Below are 22,759 nucleotides of genomic sequence, written 5' to 3'. Positions count from 1 at the left end.
TCTACGAAATCTTGGGCTATAAAGTCTTGCCACTGTGTCGTACAGCAACTTTGAATTATGCTTGTTTTTCAGAGTAGTAGACCCGCTTTGTAGCCAATAGTGAATGCTTATAGTCTAGAATAGCATCATGCCATCTAGTTTTGAACTGCGCCATTTATGTTCTAGACCCCTCTGTAACATAAAAAAAAAAAAAAATGTGGAAAAAGTGAAGTGCTGTTAATACGTTCCGGATGCAGGGTAGCATGCTCACTAGTGATACAAGTATGTCACTGTGAAAGGCGTTGGAGTGAAACAAATCAAGCAAACTTTGGTTCTGTTAAGTAGTCAAGCATGAAGTAAAACCTCATATTAACGCTGTCAGGTTTTTCCGTCCTTTATAATCTATCATTAAACATTGTGCACATTAATGCCAAGTAACTGTAAAATGGCCATGCCCCAGGAACGCAAATCAACGAACAAACGCCAGTTGTTTGTCTCCCTCATTTGTAGTCAATGTGACCACAGGATAATAGTACCAGCCACTACAGCTGTGTTGGCCAACGTATGCACTCTGAGTGCATGTCTAGTTACATTATCCATTAAGAATACCTGCAGTAAATGCAGGGGGGGGAATGAAATAGTGTTAATCCTGTCTTAGATTGCACAAGTAGTTTATGGGAGGAGAGAAAAATGACCAGCAGCTCCTTGGTAATTTAAATGAGTTCACTGGAGAAAACCGGTATACTTAGACTACCCCTGTTTTTCAATTACATCTTTTTTTTCCCTTTGATGTCTCTGCATTACGACATCACACAACCCTACAGCATGAACTTGCTTGTCTGTGTTCACGTTTGCATTCTAAACTTTCTCACAGATTAGGCGTTTGCCGTAATTCTACATTAAATTCCACAGCTGAGTGCATAAAGTCCAGGTGTTTCCCCAGAATCTCACCGCCCCCAATTAATCTCAGAGAACTGTTTTTCCAACTTTCTTTAACCTTCTTATTTTAGGGCTCAGATTGATTGGCAGGTTATTTGACAAATCAAATCTAATCTTTGCACGGCATTTTGTCCAATCACAGAAGCTGTACGAACTGTAAGTTGAAAAAGAACGCCATCTGCCTCGTACGCTTATGGTTAGCTAAACTGTTCTTATCTCAGATAGCTCTTATCGAAAAGGAGAGTTTTGTTTTTCAACCGACGGCCTACGGAATTGTTGTTTATTTAATGCGCTCTGTTTTACGGTGCCAAACATGTACACAAAAGCATTATTCTGATGCGGAGACATGCTGACAGGAGAACGGACCGTGTGAAACGTTGGCTAGCTCAAGCAGAGCTAGCTAATGCTAACGCTAGCAATCCAAGTCCATGACAACAGTCGGTACCTGAACATAACAGCTGCTGAAGCCAGAACGATAAGGACTAACAACTGCAAAGTAAGTAATGTTTGGTACTGTCATTGGCCTTTAATTCGTAGATATAATATTTTGTCAACACTTTGACACCTGACTTTAGCTAGCTGTGGAGTTGTTAACGTGGATGATAAAGTGGCCTGTTGTCAGTCGAGATTTATACGATGTATTGCACAAGATTTTTTTTTTTTTTTTGGCAATGACTTTTTCTGATTGCTGGAACAGTAATCGTCAATCTCTTTCTGGCTGCTGTCCCGTGACAAATTTCTCAGTGGTCATGTAATAACTGATTTTTTTTTTTTTTTTTACACCTGACGAAAAAAAAAATCTATAAAGTAGACAACCTAAAAGAATAAAACTGCACAACCAGCAGCACCTTGTGACGTCGTTAACAGTCAGACTGAAGTCACGTGATAACAAATTCCAGCTGGTAATATTTCCACTACTGGACAAAATCATGTCGATAAACATGAGCGATTGGTGCAGTTTAGATGACTTTAAAAGGTGGAAACTCAAATTGAAACTTTTTTGTAAGCACCAAGGTCTCAATGTTTATGGGAAACACAAAGACGAATTTGCTGCGTTAGCATACAGCGTGGTAACTGTAAATAATTTCCCTGTGTTGTAACCTCTGAAGAAGAGGTTGAAACAAATAGGACAAGATTATGAGGACTTGTTATACACGTCCTTCTGAAACTGACTGATGGGTAGATTGACAAAAATACTGGTGTAAACAAGTATGCAGATATGGAAAATGATGAGAGAGCACTCTTAAAGCAGCTTGACAAGGAAGGTAAGTCTTGTCATTGTTTACCATACCAAAGTTGGGTACACGTTATTAAGCTGACTGTGAGAATCAAAATTGACCATCTGACTATTACACCAGTTGGGGTTTTTTTCCTCCGTGGAAAAATTGTGTAAAACAAAACAATGGTTCACATGTGCATTCCAGAGATTTGTGCTCACAATTATGAATATCACACCAGCTGTTACGCCACCTTTCAAGTTTGTAATTACCATCACTGTCAGCAATGGTGCAATGTGTACATCATATGTTAACACTTCATCTTAACTTAAGCCTTCAGGTTTAAACGCAGTTAGAGCTACATGGCTCCCATAACACACATAATCAGGCTACCTGGATTTGGTAGCCAAGCGAGGGTGAGGCTCAGTGTTAGCACATCTGCTTATTCAGAGGCTGCATCTTTCCAAGGTTGCATACTAGGCATGTGAATCTCATCACTGACAATGATTCAATATGCATCACGATTACACTACCAGCAATACGATACATATAGCGATACATGACGATACGATTCACCCTTGTTCCTGATTTGACGCGATTTGGTGCAACCCCAATTCCAATGAAGTTGGGACGTTGTGTAAAATGTAAATAACAGAATACAATGATTTGCAAATCCTCTTCAACCTGTATTCATTTGAATGGACCACAAAGACAAGATATTTAATGTTCAGACTGATAAACTTTATTGTTTTTGTGCAAATATTTGCTCATTTTGAAATGGGTGCTTGCAACAAATTAAAAAAAAAGCTGGGATGTAACACTGATATGTTTACCATTGTTACATCACCTTTCCTTCTAACAAACTTAATAAGCATTTGGGAACTGAAGACACTAATTGTAAGTGTCATGATTGAGTATAAAAGGAGCATCCCCAAAGGTCTCAGCCGTTCACAAGCAAAGATGGGGTGAGGATCACCACTTTGTGAACAACTGTGTGGAAAAAATAGTCTAACAGTTTAAGAACAATGTTTCTCAACGTTCAATTGCAACGTCACATTTGTGGCCTTCAGCAAAGGCAAACCTTGCATTAAGCCACCCTGGTCTGTTATTGATTGGCTCCGAACATTCCTATACTATATTCACAGCTGTGATGTAGCTGTGAAGAATTAATAGAACTATTTTTACTGAGAACTGTTAAGAATTAATAGGACTAGTTTATTTATACTTTTACATTTATAAACAGAGGCTGAAAATTGTTCATGTCCATATCTGCAGCCCCTGTGTGCTCTGTTGTGCACAACGTCAGCCACAGAACTGAGTATACATGACTCACATTAGCTGTAATAATCACACGTCAGACTTGGAGATGTGCATGTTTGTGTTGTGGATAAAGTGCAACATGTGGCATGTGCAAAAGTAATTAATTGAACATCGTCTGTTTTCTCTTCTGTGCATCGGACTGACAGAAAGTTACTATAATGTGGTTCACATAAAAGAAACAGTTTTGCACCAGTTTTCATGAAATTTATTGCAGCATTCATGTGAGAATGACTTTGAAATACATCAATGACAATAATGATCAGATGTCGCACTTAAAAGTGCTCTGTGCTCAGTAGAGCTGAAACAACTAATCGAGTTAATTGATTAAAATTGATTATTAAAATAGCTGTCAACTAATTTAGTCATCGATTAGTTGCTAAATAACTGTTTTACCGCAAATGTTTCGTTTCTTCCATATAATCAACCCAGCTTTGCTTTGAATGTTGGACTAGTGGAGTGCTTCAAGCTGCTGCTTCGTTGGTTTCATTTGTTTTATTTCGCTTTATCTTATTTTTTTCCCCACTAAAACCCTAAAGAGCATATGTCTGTGAGGAATATTTACCTTTTTTATGTTAAACTGACCTGTTACGCTCTTCTGAAACAGTTGATAAATGTATTTTATGCTAATGCCGATGCTAATGCGTTAGCATGTCTATGACGTTTTCAGTGTATTAAGCTGCTGGAATTTCAGCATGTTTGCTTTTATTTTCTCTATAATAATTAATGGCTCAGTGTTTGTCGTAAAAGAGTCAAATGTATTACAAATTATATTTTTAAATTTATTTTTATTTATATATTAATAATAGCAACAATAATAATAGTAATAATAACTAATAATGCTACAATACAATTTTAGAGAAAGAGACGTGTCATTGTGAAATGACCACATAGTTTGCAAGTTATACAGAGAATGTTGCACATATGAGTCAGGCTACAGTTTTTGATTTAGGTTTTATGGTTAACTGGTTATGCTAATTGCTCATTTGCAGCAACAAAAATACCTCTTTTTTTCCACCATATGTTTTCTAACATTTATGTTTCAATGTTGTTTTATGGCAACTCAGCATTTTGATAAAGCAATGTCATTTGAAATAATTATTTTGTTCTTTATTATAAACTGTTTTAGTCTTTATTATTTTATATTTCAACAGCCAAGGGACATTTGACGATTTGTTGATTTTCAAGTATTTAAGTATTTTAATAAAGTGTTATCTCATTAAGGTGGATGGTTTCAATAGATGATATCCCTCACCCTCTTCAATGAGGCAGCCGTGATGTCTGCAGTCCAGTTGCACATGCCTTTGAAAATAATGTTTCAGAGCACAGTACAAACCACAAAAAGTCTTTTACTTTTCAGCAATAAAGGACAGAAATCCTAGTCTTTGCTGGTAGCACTGTCAGAGTTTTAAAAGGTTATCTTGTATTCTAATCCAATTACATTTTTTTTCCATGAATCTGATTGGTTAATTGTGTGAGAGCGCAGGCCGTATAATATATATATATATGTATTACTCCGCACCCTGACCGGTGTTCTGACGAGATGTGATTACTGTCAAATGTCATTCCTGTCCTCTGCGTGCAACTGCTCAGTATTGTCGGGACGTGGAACTTTCGATACGCACAATTCTTCAGAACACCGGCTGTGCTGTTAGCGCTGTTAGCTCAGAGTGAGAGAAAGTCGCATGCCACCACCAAAATGGGTGAATTTAAGCTACCGTACGAAAGTATTGATGTGGATTCTGATACAGAATTACCGTTTCACGTTTGATGTATTTTCACATTTGATGGATTACTCCGCCCCCTGACCACTGTTGGAGAGATGATCGCTCCTTAACGGTAAGCCGACCAACCGAATTACCTACAGAAAATTAAACTGTACAAATGATGGACTTGGATTAGAATGGGAATAACCCTGTTGTGTCTGATGATGGGCGGAGGTTCATGCTGTTATAGGGTTGAGCATATCTGTTTTACTGCTGTATGTTCGACCATATAACCCAGCATCAGACACAACAGACACATCAGACACCAAGGTGATTCACAAGCAAACTCGGCTCTCCACTTAGTGCGTTCATTCGCCATGTGCGATATGGCAAGGGCTAGTGAGATCCCTGGGTATTTCTAAAATTATTGCAGTTGTAGAATTTATTGTTTTCCTGAGATTTTAATAAATAACTTGAATCCTGTGTTTACCTAAATCAGAAGTCTCAAACCCTGTTCCCAGTGAGCACCTGTCTGCATGTTTTCCAACTCGCCCTCCTCCATCCACAGATAATTAATTAAATCTGTTAGGGGTGCTCAGCAATTCAAGAGCCATAAAACACAAACCTTAACTAATCAGGTGTACGTTTTTAGCAGGCAGACATGGAGAGCATGTTGGGTAGGTGCTCTCCAGGAGCTGGGTTGGAGTCCCTTGGCCTAAATAGTTCATTTGTATTTTTAATCATTGTTGAACCTGAGCGTGTGCAACCTTGATGCTAATTCATTTTGGTGTATTTTGTGAAATTTTCATCCTCCTCTTTCTTTTACCACAGGTGGCAGTGGTTGTCCCCCTAGGGCAGAGCCATGGGTGCATTCCTGGACAAGCCCAAGACAGAGAAGTACAATTCGCATGGTGAGGGCAGTGGTATACGCTATGGCCTCAGCTCCATGCAAGGCTGGAGGGTCGAGATGGAGGATGCTCACACAGCTGTGGTGGGACTTTCTGCTCTGGGTATGACTGACTGGTCTTTTTTTGCAGTCTACGATGGCCATGCTGGCTCTAGGGTTGCTAACTACTGCTCTAAACATCTCCTGGATCATATAATAAGTGCCAGCTTAGGGGCCAGAGATGCGCAAGGCATGCATGGCTCCCAGACTGGCTCAGACAGTTTCACCAGAGACCATCCAGTCTCGGCTCCACCAACAGTGGAGGCTGTGAAAGCTGGGATCCGGACAGGCTTCCTTAGGATTGATGAGCACATGCGCAGCTTCTCTGACCTGCGGAATGGAATGGATCGCAGTGGCTCAACAGCAGTGGGCATCCTCCTGTCACCCGATCACTTTTTCTTCATTAACTGTGGGGACTCGAGAGCCGTCTTATATCGCAACTCACATGTGTGCTTCTCCACACTTGACCACAAACCCTGTAACCCACGTGAGAAAGAGCGCATTCAGAATGCCGGTGGGTCAGTGATGATCCAGAGGGTGAATGGATCGTTGGCTGTATCAAGGGCCTTGGGGGACTATGACTACAAGTGTGTGGATGGAAAAGGCCCGACTGAGCAGCTTGTTAGCCCCGAACCAGAAGTCTGTGAGATGGTTCGGGCTCCTGAACAGGATCAGTTTGTGATTCTGGCATGTGATGGAATCTGGGATGTCATGTCCAATGAGGAATTGTGTGAGTTTGTGAGGTCTAGACTTGAAGTGTCTGATGATCTGGAGAGGGTCTGCAATGAAGTGGTGGACACCTGTCTGCACAAGGTGTGTGTGTGTGCAAATTCCTTGTTCAGAATGGCTTTTAAGGGATAGGGTTATAATGCAAAATGTACATCATATGGGCTTTTCAATACTAAATTCAAATGTCCACAAAATCCACAATCTGGATCAAACTTTGTCAGGTGATTGTGAGTGCAGTCTGCATCTCACTTTCAAATATGAGTGTGATTGGGGCAAGTTTGTTTAAGATATAAAGTAAAATATACATCAAATGGGGTTTTCAATGTTAAAAGTAAATGGCCACAAAATCTGTAATCTGGATCAGATTCAGATCAAACTGTGTCAGTTGATAAAGATTACCATCCTACATAACACCCTCAAATATGAAAGAAATTTAATCTTTTTTGCGTTATGAATTTTTGACTATTTGTTCAATGTTAAAGATAGGGTTTTTTTTTTTTTTTTTTTTTAATTTTCCAGGATTTTTCCTGACTTTGCCCTTTCACCTATGTCCTTGAAAATTAAATCAGTTCTTACCTATCAGGATATGAGTCTTCAGTAAAAATTTCTTAAGTATATATGACCAATTGTGGGCTCCAGGCTGTTCACAAAAAAACGGGGGGGGGCAACATAACCTCCTTCAACTTTGTTGATGAGGTAATCATTTGACATTTTAATGATATTGCAAAGGGAGGTGCTCACTTCTGCTGTGTTCTGCACATTTTTGCCTTTATTGGTTGTCAGTCATTAGTGCATGTAAAGACCTGTAAATGATTCAACTTAGCTGGCTGTAAGTTGAGTCATATCTTGATGATGTAAGTGTGCTGTTGTTTCAAAAGGTCACTTGTCCAAGGGCAATTTCATTTAAAGCAGTTTTTATTTTAAATGCCTTAATTTAATTTAATTAGCTTATAATGCGCCAAATCACAGCAAAAGCCGTCTCAAGGCGCCTTACATAAAACAAGTCAACATAAAATTGAATAAATAATTAAAAATGAATAAAAAAAACTCAAATACATAAATAAAAACAGAAGTAAAAGAATAAAACAAATAAAAATAAAAACTATCCATAAGAAAGAGAATAAAAATAGGTTTTGAGTCTTGACTTAAAATTGTCCACAGACTCAGACTGCCTCGCGGTCGCAGGACGACTGTTCCACAGGGTGGGTGCAGGATACGAAAAGGCTCTTTGACCTGCTGACTTAAGAGTATATTGATTCAGTACATAGCACTGAACTCCACTGAATTGCTTTGAACTACAATTTTACAATTTAATGTCTAAATTTGCATGTTTAATAGTTTAACATAATTTTCAACCATAATATCTAGACTTGGTTCCTGAGGAAGCATTAGTCACATAAGTGACTCCTAACATCATTAAGAAATGCCAGAGTTGCAACTACAAACTTCTATCTTTAGATGTGGAAAGGGCTTTGAGTTCCCTGACTGTGGGAAAACTTTGATTCAGTCACAGATTCCCAAGGTGCAGATAAATATAAGCGTCTCAAACTAAACTCCAAGTCAGGCGTTGAGGCGGTCTGTAAGACTCCCACATGTTCAGGTTTTGATGAAATTGCCCAGACAGTCTTTTTTTGTATTTGCTGCTGTCATCTTGTATTGAGTAGGAATCCTGATATTTGGGGGTTTCCCCCCCTCAAACAAGACTGTAACATCAGAGGAAAAACATTTGATAATTCACATACTTTTCATATTCAACATTTACAGTAACTAAACCTAGTGGAGTTGTAGGATTGCGTATTGGCAGGGACCTCACGATGCATTGGGGCACATTACAAAGCTCTACTTAACTTACTGCAGACTTAAAAATACAACTTGTTTATAACCTGAGTAGTATGAAAGACCAGCGGCCCACAGCTAATTTGTATTTATTTATTTACTCTTGGTGTGAAGTTTCTTCACTTTTGCCCATATTTTAATATCAGGGCTGTGAAAACTCCGCGGATCCGCGGGATTCCTCAGATTTCATCATGGGCGGGGTGGGGTGGGGGGTGTCAGTGTTGTACTCTTTAATCGTGATCGTTACTGAGTTTTTAAAATGCTTATCGCAAAGCGTCCCTTTTTTTTACGACATCATACAAGTTTTATAAGTCCGCGGACACTGATCTGTTTGTTACAGATACATATCAGTTTCCTCGGATCCGCGGAGATTCGCAGAGGAAAAATGCCACTCAAAGCCTGGCTGTTACGACAGCTGTCGTAAAGCGGGACTGGTTGGTTGCTGCGGTGACACTGGCTCCTGTGTAAAGCTTAGCCAAACGTAGCATGTGGACATAGCACACTTTTAGAACTTTCAAGTTTTTAAAAGAATTTTGCAGCATGTCTGTGTCACGGAGCGACATCAGACAGAGCGAAGATGGCGGGAAAGACGGTTTGAAAAAGTGTGATAAGGACAAGAATCCGTGGAATTGTTGCTGGCTTCATGAACACACCTGAAAGATAAACAGGAAAAGCGAACTGGTAAGAGATTATGTGCCTTTTTTTTTCTTTCATTAATCTAGACTTTCTTTGATTGAAAAAAAGACATTGTGGCTTTGAATGAATTTAGGCTACATGAATTTACACAACAATGTAAATTAGTTTTTATTAAAGTAGACTTTTTTCATGGGAAAAAAGACACTGGCTTTGAGTGGATTTACAGGAATTTACACAATAATGTGTGGCTTTTTTATTATAAGGTATGTTATTGATATTTTACCCTCCATCCATCCATTTTCTTCCGCTTTATCTGGAGTCGGGTCGCGGGGGCAGCAGCTCAAGCAAAGCCGCCCAGACTTCCCGATCCACACTCACCTCCCCCAGCTCCTCCTGATTTTTAAAATATTCTACAATCTTTAGCTGTGGTTTTTGACATGGTTTAACAGTCTTTTCAGTCTTCATGAATTTTATGTAGTTTAATTGTTATGTGTTAATGCATAATTTGGTTTACAATTAAATGGAAAATCATTCCAGGTCCTACTTCCATGTCGTATTCTGTTATTTCATCATGATCATTGATGGTTCAAATGAAAGGTTGAATCTAGGATCATTTAAATATGCACTAATTTTGAGATTTGTTCTTCCAGGAGATGTTGAAAATGTATCAGTAGATGAAAATTTAATTTGGTTTCTGGGGCCCCACAAGGCCCTAGACCCTGGCTCCTGGGGAGCTGCGCCCCCAAACCCCCTTCGAATTTTTCTTGGATTTTACAATTTTCATTTCACAGCCCTGTAATATGTTGTTTGTTATTAATAACCATCTATTGTCCTGTGTGGTGAAACAAATAGTGGACAGTATATTTGCTTTGAAAATAATCTTCACTTCTTTTATGCACTCTTCATTGCATTCCCATCTTCTTCCATCCACCTTAGGGGAGTCGGGATAACATGAGTGTTGTGTTAGTGTGTTTACCGGGCGCTCCCAAAGTGTCTGAGGAAGCCTTGAGGAAAGACGCTGAACTCAACAAATACCTGGAGTCTCGAGTGGAAGGTGAGGAAGGATGAATGAATGAATGAAGGAATAAACAAGAGGAAGTGTTTACATACAAATATTAATCAGCTAGTGCAGCGCTTCTAATTTATCTAACAATTTTCACAAAAATAACTGTCTTCAAAATTTAATTCATGACTCTGGTACAGTTCATAGTAGAGCTGCATCTGTCAATTGATTTTTAATCAAGTAATTAAATTAATCAACTATTTTGATAACTGAATCAGTTTTTTTTTTAATCCGAATTCACTGATTTTTAGCCTCCTGGATGTGAATATTTTCTGGTTTGACTACTTTTTTTACTCCTTTCTAGCAGTAAACTAACATCTTTGGGCTTTGGCGAAGTCCAGACATTTGAAGGCACCAGCTCTGGCAAACAATGCTTGACATTTTTCACCAATTTCTGACATCTTATGGACTTCTCATCTAATTGATTAATATGTTGATTATTTGCTCGATTAATAGAGTATGAAAAATGATCTTTAGCTGCAGCCCTAATTGATGACATTGTAGTAATCCATTGTATTGATGACTTAAGTAAATATTGGCATTGATAAACTTTTTCTGCTTTGTGTGTTCAAATGAGGTACTTGTGAAAAACTACAAAGTAAATGAAAGTAATACAGTATGGAAAGTCATTAAATATCCATTGTATGCTTTCACAAATTCTTGGAGTTCACATGATCCCACCAAGGAAGTTGTTTTTTTCTCTCATGTCTGTTTTCTGGTTTGTCTCCCAAGTTACTTATTTATTTCCTTTCCCAAATTTCAAGTACAATGGAATACAGCAACAAAGCCTTAAACAAAGAAAAACCCCTTTTTGTTAATTTGTATTCATGTGTAAATGGAAGTGATATCTGGGATGTTGTGCTACACCACCTGAACATGAAGTGTAAAATGTGTGACTCACTCTTGAGTTGTTCACTGTTGTTTACACCCTGCAGGGACCACAAAAGGTAGCCAATGGTGGGCGTGTGTATCTCTGTCTGTCTGTCTCACTTTCTCTCTCTGTCTGGCAGCCAAGTCTGAAAGATGGAAAGAAAGGGGGATAGAAGTAAGAGAGCCAGAGGATTTTGTTTTGGCTGAACACTGAATTGGCCTCATGTCACTCAGCCAGACTGCCAGCCTCTTTTTGTTACTGTCCTCTAGGTCTCATTTACTTATGTTAGCTTGTATGCGCTACATCTTCACTTTTTTTGCTTCCTCTCACATTTTGGTCTTGGTCTCTCCTCTCCCTTCTTGTGTTTCACCAGCTGTTTTAGGCTAATTAATGCCGCCTTGTAGTATAATGTCTTTTTTGTTTGTTTGTTTGTTTTTTGTTAATAAGAGATGATCTCACGGCCAGGGGAGGATGGTGTTCCAGACCTTGTGACCGTGATGAGGAACCTGTCTGCTGATAGCATTTTGAATCTGCCACCAGGTGGAGGCCTTGCCAGCAAGTAAGGACCATTCTGTCGTAACTGATGTTATCACAATGCATTAGTGACCCATTTATGTGCTACTCTTAAACATCTATAAAAAAAACTCAAAGTGCAAGGTGAATGTAAATCATTGACCCTAACCCTACCGGCGATGTAAAACTTGTCAGGAACAGTAATGGCCAAGTACCTGATGTTTATGTACAACCAAGTATATTTTTTGCATGACTATGATTTCCTGCATCAATTCATGACCTTTATACAATATGATTTTAACAGTCATATGCTACAATTACTTGAACCAAGTTGTATAAAAGCATGTGCTTTTTTTTTTTGAAAGTCTGTTTTAAAAGATTAGCAAAAATCCAGTAGAACATGCAGATCCTCTACTTCTTAGTAAAACTGCAGGTTTACAAACTTCTAATTGTTTGAACTGTTGATGCAATCGAAGGTTAAATGAATTGTTACTAATACACTTGTACCAGACAGGTCTTCAGACCTCAGTTTTAGTAACTTTGTGTCCATAAATAAGTTTAGTGGAGATGCTGGATATTCATGAAAAATGTGTTCTACAATTGCTTTATACAATAGGTAGCATGTGTGGGACTAGCAGCCTTGGAGATGTTAAATGCACCTCTGGCAGACTTATTCAGCAGGTTTTAAATAATTCATGTTATGTTGTCCGAGTAACGTGATTGCTAGTTGTGGTTATATAGCTTGAGATTGATAATTATATTTTTGCATCTGCTGTTGCAACACAGACGTGGTGTCATTGAAGCAGTATACAACCGCTTGAACCCACACAGAGAGGAAGATGGGGTGAGTAGCACTTTGTTTGAATAGGGCCTAGATTAGTGGTCTCAAATTGGCTCCAGAAAGGTTATAAGTGCAACCAGTTTCTACCAGGTGACATTACTGATTCATATCTGTTTGGCCCAGAGGGAGGAGTTTGTCAGTGAAATAAGCTGCTGATTTGGTTGGTAGAAATGAAGACCAGCCTCCTCTCTGGAACCGCTTTCAGACCACTGGTCCTCATGAAACATTTTTGTCCTTCTGCACGCTGAAATAACCACATTCAAACACAGCTTTATTCTTGATTCTACATATAATCTGACATATTGGCTTTTTTCTTTAATTTTTATACTTCATGGAAATCATTTTGATTTAAATCATTTTACTAGTTTCAGATTAAGCATGTACAAGAATTTTAGAGGCTTTGAGCACATCATAGTACCTGTTTAAAAATTGAGTTATTACCCTGTGCATCTCTGGTCAAGCAGAGTATTGTATTTTCCAGACTATAAGTAGCACTTTTTTTTATTTTTATTTGTTTGCCTGGTCTTGTGATGCGTCTTATGTCAGAAAAAGACTGCATTATCATCTACGACCACAAGATGCTACTGTATACGCATGTGATAAGTTGCTCCTTTTTACTGATTTGAATACAGTTCTGTCTGATGTACACTCTGGAGCAGAACAGGCAGTCATGCACCATTAAACTGGATGCCAGCTGCCCAAAAACATCTGCACAAGCTAAATATGCTAGGTCTTAGAGAATCAGTGAAATTAATAAATCATGTTCTCAAACTAAAAGATTACTCTTGAATAAAAAAGGAATAACCATCATACTGCTTGGCACTCAAAATGTGTGCACTTTTTGGGGCAGTCTCAGGATAAATTGCGGGACAACTCCGCTAAGGTAAGGCTAACTATATTGTTTTAAAGATATATAATAAATTCAAATTTATTTGCATTTAGTGAGGTGGAAACGTGCACATGCTTGACTTCATTTGAACGTTTTTGTCTGTTCAGTGGAAACAAGGAGTTTCCGCTTGATTTCTTTGTGCCTTGGATTATAACATTAATTGGCCCATTAGTTTCTGCTCACTAACGCATTGTTTGCATTAAAAATAAATAATGTGCCTACTAAATTCATTTTGCTTCTTTTTGCATGAATCAGTAGCACCATGTTTATTAACTCAATGTAACTTACATTTTTTTCCTTTTCATTCTGCATTTTTGAAGAGATGCAACTAATAACTGTGTTGTGACAGTCTGGAAAAACAGTTATCACTCTGTGTGTGACGAAAAACAAAAATGGATTTTCAGCAAACTTGGTGAGAATATTTCTTGGGTTATTCTCTCCAGAAGATTTAACTTGTCAAAAGGGTCGAGATAAACATAGCCAAAACAACAGTGTGCAGAGAACACAGGGTATGCCTCAGGCCTCTGATGCCTTTCATATAGTTTCTGCACATAAAGGATGATATTTAGAGCTCCTAACCAATTTCAACTTTTCATCCAATGCGTAACCGAAAGTGGTGCACATCGGCACGCGCTGGCACGCTATCGCACAACTGATTGACGCTGTTCGAGTATTGTTGGCGCATTGTTTATATACAGTGTACTGTATGGTGCGCACAACCCGCATTGTTCCTGCAAGGGCATGCATTGCCACAACTGCTTTGTGCATGCATGAAGCAGTCGTTGCATTATTTGGTCCCACTTTGTCCCACTTGATGCCATGATCTACCACCCCTGGCAAAAATTATGGAATCACTGGCCTCGGAGGATGTTCATTCAGTTGTTTAATTTTGTAGAAAAAAAGCAGATCACAGACATGACACAAAACTAAAGTCATTTCAAATGGCAACCTTCTGGCTTTAAGAAACACTATAAGAAATCAAGAAAAAAAAATTGTGGCAGTCAGTAACGGTTACTTTTTAGACCAAGCAAGGGAAAAAGATATGGACTCACTCAATTCTGAGGAATAAATTATGGAATCACCCTGTAAATTTTCATCCACAAAACTACACCTTGGAGAGCTGTTGCACCAAGTGGACTGACATGAATCATGGCTCCAACACGAGAGATGTCAATTGAAACAAAGGAGAGGATTATCATACTCTTAAAAGAGGGTAAATCATCACGCAATGTTGCAAAAGATGTTGGTTGTTCAGTCAGCTGTGTCTAAACTCTGGACCAAATACAAACAACATGGGAGGGTTGTTAAAGGCAAACATACAGGTAGACCAAGGAAGACATCAAAGCTTCAAGACCGAAAACTTAAAGCAATATGTCTCAAAAATTGAAAATGCACAACAAAACAAATGAGGAACGAATGGGAGGAAACTGGAGTCAACGTCTGTGACCGAACTGTAAGAAACCGCCTAAAGGAAATGGGATTTACATACAGAAAAGCTAAACGAAAGCCATCATTAACACCTAAACAGAAAAAAACAAGGTTACAATGGGCTAAGGAAAGCAATCGTGGACTGTGGATGACTGGATGAAAGTCATATTCAGTGATGAATCTTGAATCTGTATTGGGCAAGGTGATGATGCTGGAACTTTTGTTTGGTGCCGTTCCAATGAGATTTTAAAGATGACTGTCTGAAGAGAACATGTAAATTTCCACAGTCATTGATGATATGGGGCTGCATGTCAGGTAAAGGCACTGGGGAGATGGCTGTCATTACATCATCAATAAATGCACAAGTTTATGTTGATACTTTGGACACTTTTCTTATCCCATCAATTGAAAGGATGTTTGGGGATGATGAAATCATTTTTCAAGATGATAATGCATCTTGCCATAGAGCAAAAACTGTGAAAACATTCCTTGCAAAAACACACATAGGATCAATGTCATGGCCTGCAAATAGTCCGGATCTTAATCCAATTGAAAATCTTTGGAAGTTGAAGAAAATGGTCCATGACAAGGCTCCAACCTGCAAAGCTGATCTGGCACCAGCAATCAGAGAAAGTTGGAGCCAGATTGATGAAGAGTACTGTTTGTCACTCATTAAGTCCATGCCTCAGAGACTGCAAGCTGTTATAAAAGCCAGAGGTGGTGCAACAAAATACTAGTGATGTGTTGGAGCGTTCTTTTGTTTTTCATGATTCCATAATTTTTTCCTCAGAATTGAGTGATTCCATATTTTTTTCCCTCTGCTTGGTCTAAAAAGTAACCGTTACTGACTGGCACAAATTTTTTTTCCCTGATTTCTTAGTGTTTCTTAAAGCCAGAAAGTTGCCACTTGAAATGACTTTAGTTTTGTGTCATGTCTGTGATCTACTTTTTTTCTACAAAATTAAACAACTGAATGAACATCCTCCGAGGCCGGTGATTCCATAATTATTGCCAGGGGTTGTATAAAATAATAGTAAGCCTGTGCCATAACCATTTTGTCGCTGCTGATGCATTTGCTCTCAGAACTTAGCTGATAAAACCATTTGCTCATCGCTCCCAGAATCACTGAAATTATTTACAGCTACACAGTCTCGAATGCATTCGGAATCTTGTCTCAAAGGTACTTTATAATATGTAGATTGTAATGGATTGGTAAAACAGTTACATTGTGTAACTCATAAGAAGGAATGAAAATGCATTTGTAAAGTTATGTTCATTATAGCTGTAACATCTCTTCAAAATCTAATTTCAGTTTCAGATGCTCTGTGCACAATGACACGTATTGACACACAGTGTTTGCGAATAGGTTGCGCATTGTTCACTAGTTCATGCAAGTGGCACTAAATTTATGCATGCCAGAAATGTTGAATATTTCAAAAAAAATTTTGCGCACTGGCACACAGCCTCACACAGTTTATGAAGAATTTACTCATTGGTACGCAAGGTTGTGTGCCAGGGCGGGGATCAAATTTGTGCAAGTGTCAAGGTGGCGTAACTCCTGTGTCATCAGCTCTCCAACATTATACAAATAATGAATGTTTATGCATTCAATGGTACGAATATTTCATGAAATAAATATTAATATAAATATTTGTTCCATTGAAAGAATGTAAAAACATTCATTATTTGTTTTATATAATGGCTAAAATAGATCCTTGTCATTTGATATTTTGTTAATTTATAAACAACAGAAAAGGGACTTACATTTTGGTGTTCCACTGTAATGTGTAGTCCAGTGATGCTGTGCACTGACTTCAGACTTCCATTAAAAAAAAAAAAAGACTTTGTGTAGTTCCTCAGTCCAGCCAAAAATCACATCAGTGTTTCATGTGAACAGGTCTTCATGCATCCAGACGGCTTACAGCGGAGTGGAGTGTGTGTGTGTTGCAGTGTCCTTTAGCTCAATCAAATCATCGTGTCGCTGTCCCCCGCGCGTGCACACATGCAACCGGCTTGGTCGACTGTATATGTCCTCAGTGCAGCCAAAAAAAAATCACGTCAGAAATGAGTCTAGCTTGTCTTTCTTTCTTCCTGTTCACAGTCTCTAGATAGCACAGTGGATTTGTTGTGTGTGCGCGCGCGTGTGTGTTACAAGAATTAGCAGTGTCAGTTAGCTCAATCAAATGATGTCTCGGGAGAGTCGTTGTCCCCCGCGCGCGCGCACACACACACACACACACACACACACACAGCCTGGTCGGCGCTTGTGCGTGCGTGTGCTACCAAAGAAAGGCCATGTATGTCCTCAGTGCAGCGAAAAAAAAAAAAAATCACGTCAGAAATGAGTCCAGCTTTCCTTTTCTCTTCCTGCTTACAGCCTCCAGGCAGCACAGTGGATTTGTTTCGTGTGCGTGCGTGCGAGCATGTGTGCGCGCAGGCGCGATCATGTGCACGCGTGCGTGTGCAGAGTGCAATGGTACCAAAAGTATGGAACCAAATTTGCACTCTAAATGGAACCACGCTGCACTCTAAATGCAATGCAACACAAATGGGATGAATTAATCCATTTCATGTGACATACAAAGCACCAATCAAATGACAAGGATCCACTCAGCCATTATATAATATACAGTATAAACTATGAAAGTAGCTACAGATAATAAAAATATCTTTTCTGCAGTGGATGAAATGCTGTGTGCAGGTAAGGTGGTAAACGTTTGAGGCAGGGGCAGAGAATCTGAACAGGACTCTGAAAACAGACTGCAGGAAGGTGTTTAGGAACTGGACTGGTTGGGGAAATAAGCTGTTACGCAGTCTCAGCAGACCTGCTCTGTATGCTACAGAGCTTTCATCAGATAACTTGATGAAAAGTCATTAACAGTGTTTGGAATACAAACAAGTCAAGCAACGAGCAACTCAGACTGCAGCATGATGAGCACTTGTTGTTACCAATGTCCTTTCAGTGTGCAGAACAGATGTTATCTGCTTTCTTAGGATTAAGAAGTACCGTATGCCAGTCTGCTGTCCCACAGACTGGCATAGGTGAAGATGGCAGTATGCAAAGTGGAGCTGCACATTCGTTGAAGTTCATAATGTCATTTGTAGTTCCTGTACATCATGTAGAGGAACAACTGTGAGACACCTGTGTTATTACTAAACTCCATCCAGTTTGTCACATCACCATTGAATTTGGAGATCAAACGTGGCCATACCTGGTGATGAAATATCAAGGCTGCACAGAACCATGTATCTCCACGGTATCACTGAATCACACAGAACTGAACTGAGTTGTAAAGTCAGGAGCAGGTGATGCACTCTTGAGTTTACCCCTCTAGTATCTTCTTGGCTGGCAAACGGCAAAACCAAAACCTCCTTGGGATTTTCCAGACTAACCTAAAGAACGGTGTGCGTTCAGGTGCTGATGTAGTCACACACACACACACACACACACACACACACACACACACACACACACACACACACACACACACACACACACACACACACACACACACACATTGATGAGGGATGTACAGACTTGTCTAACTGTGTGTTCACCCTCTGATTAACGCAGCCCTCCTGTTTCATTTGGTAAGTGATAACATATATAAATGTTGCCCCCCCCAACCTGCTCCACCTCCATCTACACACATGTACAGGCATGTGAGTGGCCACCCGCCCACTACGCACATTCCCTCCTCACTCCTCCATCAGTCTCCCCCCCCCCCCCCCACTCTGGTCTGTTCTGTAGCATGCGGCGCTCCGTGTAGACATTAAGTCAAGCGTCTGGACCCCTTGTGTGCACACTGTCGGGTTTGGTGAGGACGAGTGCTCGTTGTTTCTGGTCCTGTGCGTCTCACGTCTGTCTCTCTCTCTCTCTCACACACACACAGACATGCCTGCACTGGCCTTACACGCATGCATCCCTGTCTCACTCGAGTCTTTTCATAACTGCACGCAGCTACGTAACAGTCTGTGTCTCCGTGTCAAAGTCACAGGACTTGTGATGTTGCAGACAGAGCCGGCCCACTGAGGTCTCGCGTGTGTTCTGGTTTACACTGCTGCTCTTACTGCTGGTAAACTAGAAAGCCATGCCCCTAAAAGTCCAGCATTTAGGGAATAACATTTTAATGTGGCTCTTAAACTGTATTTTTATATTTGATAGCGGTTCTCCCTCTTGTCCTTTTCTGTCGGCCCCTCTTTTCTCCCTTTCTTGCAGAGTGGAGGTGACCTGGAGGACCCGTGGTAGCTGTCCAGCACAACTGCCTGATCTACATGATGGATCAACAAGGACCACTTTTTCACTCAAGGTCACATCTGTAATCACTTATTTTTGGGTAATCTGGGCTGTTTTGTGTTTGTCCCCGCTCTGACAGCTTTGGTTTTTGGTTGTTTTTAAAACATGCAATGGATGACTTCCAAAGTGATTTTTGTTGGTTCTTTTTGTAAATCATAAAATGAAAATTAAAAATGGTAACATAAACCAGAACTCTGTATATTATCATTAAGAAACCAACAAGCACAGTTTGTGAGAACCCTTCTTTTTTTGGGGGGGAATTTTTGCTGTGGACTGATGGACAGATGGAATCCACCATTGTTTGGATGCTGTGGAGCGCAACACGCTGACTGATGATCTTTGCCACCCACCACCGAATCCACCACTTACAGATTTTCAACACTGAAGTGGTTTGTTGGCTGTGGTGTGTTTTTTTTTTTTTTTGAATAGCATTATTTGTTTTGAAGTGCTAGCTTTACTCACAGCCAATCAACCACATGAGCCTATGACGTCTTTAAGCCGCACTGTCCAGTCCATCTTGGGGCTACTAACCTGGTACTCACTCATGTCTCACTGAAGCCTAGCAGAACTTCACCGCTTCCTCCAGAGCTGAGGCACCGCATCTCAAAGGAGAGCGTTATTCAAACGGGGTCAAACCGAAGCTGAGGCGTGGGGCTGCAGAGGAGGTTTAAACTAAAGTCTGGGTCCTGTTGCACGTTGGTGCGGCTCTTCTGTTCTTCTTCCTCTTACAGGATGTTTGAAGTTACTGATTTTGTCGTGCCTGCCCTCTTTTTCTTTCTTTCTTGGCCTTTTCTGGATCTTTACACCACAGAAGAGACTTGGCTGTCACATACAATGGCAGCTAATGATGGAATAATAAGCTTTTGATCCTGATGTTGTTTAATAGATGGAAAATAGAAATGATGTACTAACTTTATATATATATATATATATATATATATATATATATATATGAATGATATGTGTGTGTAGAGAGAGAGAGAGAGAATTGAATATTTGATTTATTATATCTTTATTCCTATTCATGGTTTTCATTGTGGTTCCAAAGAATAAATTCCAAGTTGTATGATGCCGCCTCTCTCCTCTGAACACGTGAACATGTGATGCCGTTAATGCTACAACTTGCCTTTTCTAGCCAGCTAATTTTTTTAATGCCTTTTGTTTTTTTAAAGCAAGTTTTACCTTTATATAAATAATTTTTTAGTTTGATTTTTTTTAATATATAATTTAAATTTTACATGGCTATGAAGACCAGCAGCTGAAGACAAACACAGATGTATATTTTTGGAGTGTGTGTGTAGTGAAGAGGGGGTTGTGTTGGACTGAGGAGGCCTTAAACGCTGTGTTCACGCTGTCGGTGTGTTCGTTCATGTTACACAGCTACCTTCAACGTTTGTGTCAGAGGCACTAAAAAGCTGCTGAGAACGCCATCTTCGCGTTTCCTATCCCACACGATGAAAACTCACAAACCGTCTTTGTGGTCATCGTGTGTGTATGCTGTATCTGTCTTATTTCCTCTATATGTATTTTTTTAAAATAGGTTGAATATATCCAAAAAGGTAATGTTGAATTTTCAGTCATTGATTGTGGTTTTTTTGAGGTGGCAGTATTAAAAGAGAAGTCTGTGTAACACCGTGTGCCAGCCGGCTCCTTGTCTTGTGGTACACTTGTGTTATGAAAAACAGGTACTTGAATGTGTAGTTCTTCTGCAGTTTTTTTTTTTCCTTTTGTGTGGGAGGTTGGGCTCTGTAAAGTGGTGCATGTATTTGTGATTGAGGGAGTGTATTTTCTGTGTGATGGGGAGATGCACGGTGGCCTACTGTGGATTTTTTTTGTAGGCATGTCTGGCGTGGTCAAACAATATTAATATGAAAAGTGATGGATGATAAAAAAGCTTTTGTGAGAAAGATGGCACATGTGAGATGAATTTTAATCTGATTTTTTTTATACTGAATCTCAGCTGCCCCCCCCCCAGCCAAATATCTAATATTTAAAGGGGTCATATTAAACACAGTTACAACAAGCTAATATAGGTCATGTTTAAAAAAAAAAAAAAAAAAAAACTACGAGGTCTATTAGAAAAGTATCCGACCTTATTTTTTTCAAAAAACATATGGATTTGAATCACGTGTGATTGCGTCAGACAAGCTTGAACCCTTGTGCGCATGCGTGAGTTTTTCCCTGCCTGTCGGTTGCGTCATTTGCCTGTGAGCAGGCTTTGAGTGAGGAGTGGTCCACCCCATCGGCGGATTTTCATTGTCAGGAAATGGCGGAATGATTTGGGCTTTTTTTCCATCAGAATTTTTTTCAGAAACTGTTAGAGACTGGCAGCTGGAAACCATTCGAAAAATTTATCTGGCTTTCGGTGAAAATTTTACGGGCTTCACAGAGAATAAGGACTGTTACTACAGCTTTAAGGACGGCTTTAAGGACGCTCGGCGCGCTGCGCTCCATGCCGCCATCGAGAGCCACAAACCACCGGATCATTTCTAAACGGATGGCTCTGTGGAGCCGGGACCGTCGTGTGCACTTTCTCTGGTTATCACAAGAGCTGGACATCAACCATTTTCCAGCAGATTTCACTTTTAACAAGAGATTTTGTCAAGGAAAGCCGAGCGGAGGCTTCACGCATCACGATGGATTCGCTATGGGAGAGAGACAAAACCACCTCCGTTTTGGTTTCACAGGACGGCTTTGAGATGGCGTTCAGACAGCTGTCGGTGGTTTTTCCATTGAGTGATTATCCGAGAAATTGTGGATGTGCCTGGACAAGCCAGAACATGTCCCGTGAGGCTTCATCACGGCGTTGCTGTGCGCCATGCGGCACTGCCGCGACGCACGAAGCCTCCGCTCCTCTTTCCATGACAAAAACTCCTGTAACAGTGGAATGTGCCGTTCATTTCCAAACTGGACACTGTGTTTTATCCGGGACGTCGTCTGACTAGCTCAGGAATTGTGAAAAGACGTGGACATCAGCACTTTTTCGGCACATTGAGACAGACGGGCGGAGGAATTCCGCGCGTCGCGGCAGTGCCGCATGGCGCACAGCAACGCCGTGATGAAGCCTCACGGGACATGTTCTGGCATGTCCAGGCACATCCACAATTTCTCGGATAATCACTCGATGGAAAAACCACCGACAGCTATCTGAGCGCCATCTCAAAGCCGTCCTGTGAGACCAAAACGGAGGTGGTTTTGTCTCGCTCCAGTAGCGACTCCATCGTGACGCGCGAAGCCTCCGCTCGGCTTTCCATGACAAAATCTCTTGTTAAAAGTGAAATCTGCCAGAAAATCGTTGATGTCCAGCTCTTGTGATAACCAGAGAAAGTGCACACGACGGTCCCGGCTCCACAGAGCCATCTGTTTAGAAATGATCCGGTGGTTTGTGGCTCTCGATGGCGGTACGGAGCGCGGCGCGCCGAGCATCCTTAAAGCCATCCTAACAGTCCTTATGCTCTGTGAAGCTCGTAAAATTTTCACCAAAAGCCAGAAAATGTTTTCGAATGGTTTCCAGCTGCCAGTCTCTAACAGTTTCTGAAAAAATTCTGATGG

At 40.1% G+C, this 22,759-nt stretch overlaps 1 protein-coding gene across 3 annotated transcripts; it reads left to right on the top strand.

Annotated features, from left to right (window-relative positions):
* The first annotated feature begins 994 nt into the window (after positions 1-994).
* On the top strand, positions 995-20,101 carry ppm1ba (protein phosphatase, Mg2+/Mn2+ dependent, 1Ba). Of its 3 annotated transcripts, XM_034184820.1 has the most exons (7): positions 1,006-1,414; positions 5,990-6,917; positions 10,242-10,359; positions 11,687-11,798; positions 12,539-12,596; positions 18,485-18,501; positions 19,130-20,101. In XM_034184820.1, coding segments are annotated over exons 2-7 (1,203 nt in total). In that variant the 5' UTR covers positions 1,006-1,414; positions 5,990-6,020; the 3' UTR covers positions 19,131-20,101. The 3 variants fall into 3 exon arrangements, with proteins under 3 accessions (XP_034040712.1, XP_034040711.1, XP_034040710.1); XM_034184819.1 differs by lacking the exon at positions 18,485-18,501 and having other exon boundaries at positions 1,008-1,414; XM_034184821.1 differs by lacking the exons at positions 11,687-11,798; positions 12,539-12,596; positions 18,485-18,501; positions 19,130-20,101 and adding an exon at positions 10,676-11,084 and having other exon boundaries at positions 995-1,414.
* The last annotated feature ends 2,658 nt before the right edge of the window (positions 20,102-22,759 follow it).

Source organism: Thalassophryne amazonica, chromosome 13, assembly GCF_902500255.1.
Source record: "Thalassophryne amazonica chromosome 13, fThaAma1.1, whole genome shotgun sequence".
Classification (NCBI taxonomy): Eukaryota; Metazoa; Chordata; class Actinopteri; order Batrachoidiformes; family Batrachoididae; genus Thalassophryne; species Thalassophryne amazonica.
This window is presented reverse-complemented; position numbering and strand designations above follow the sequence as displayed.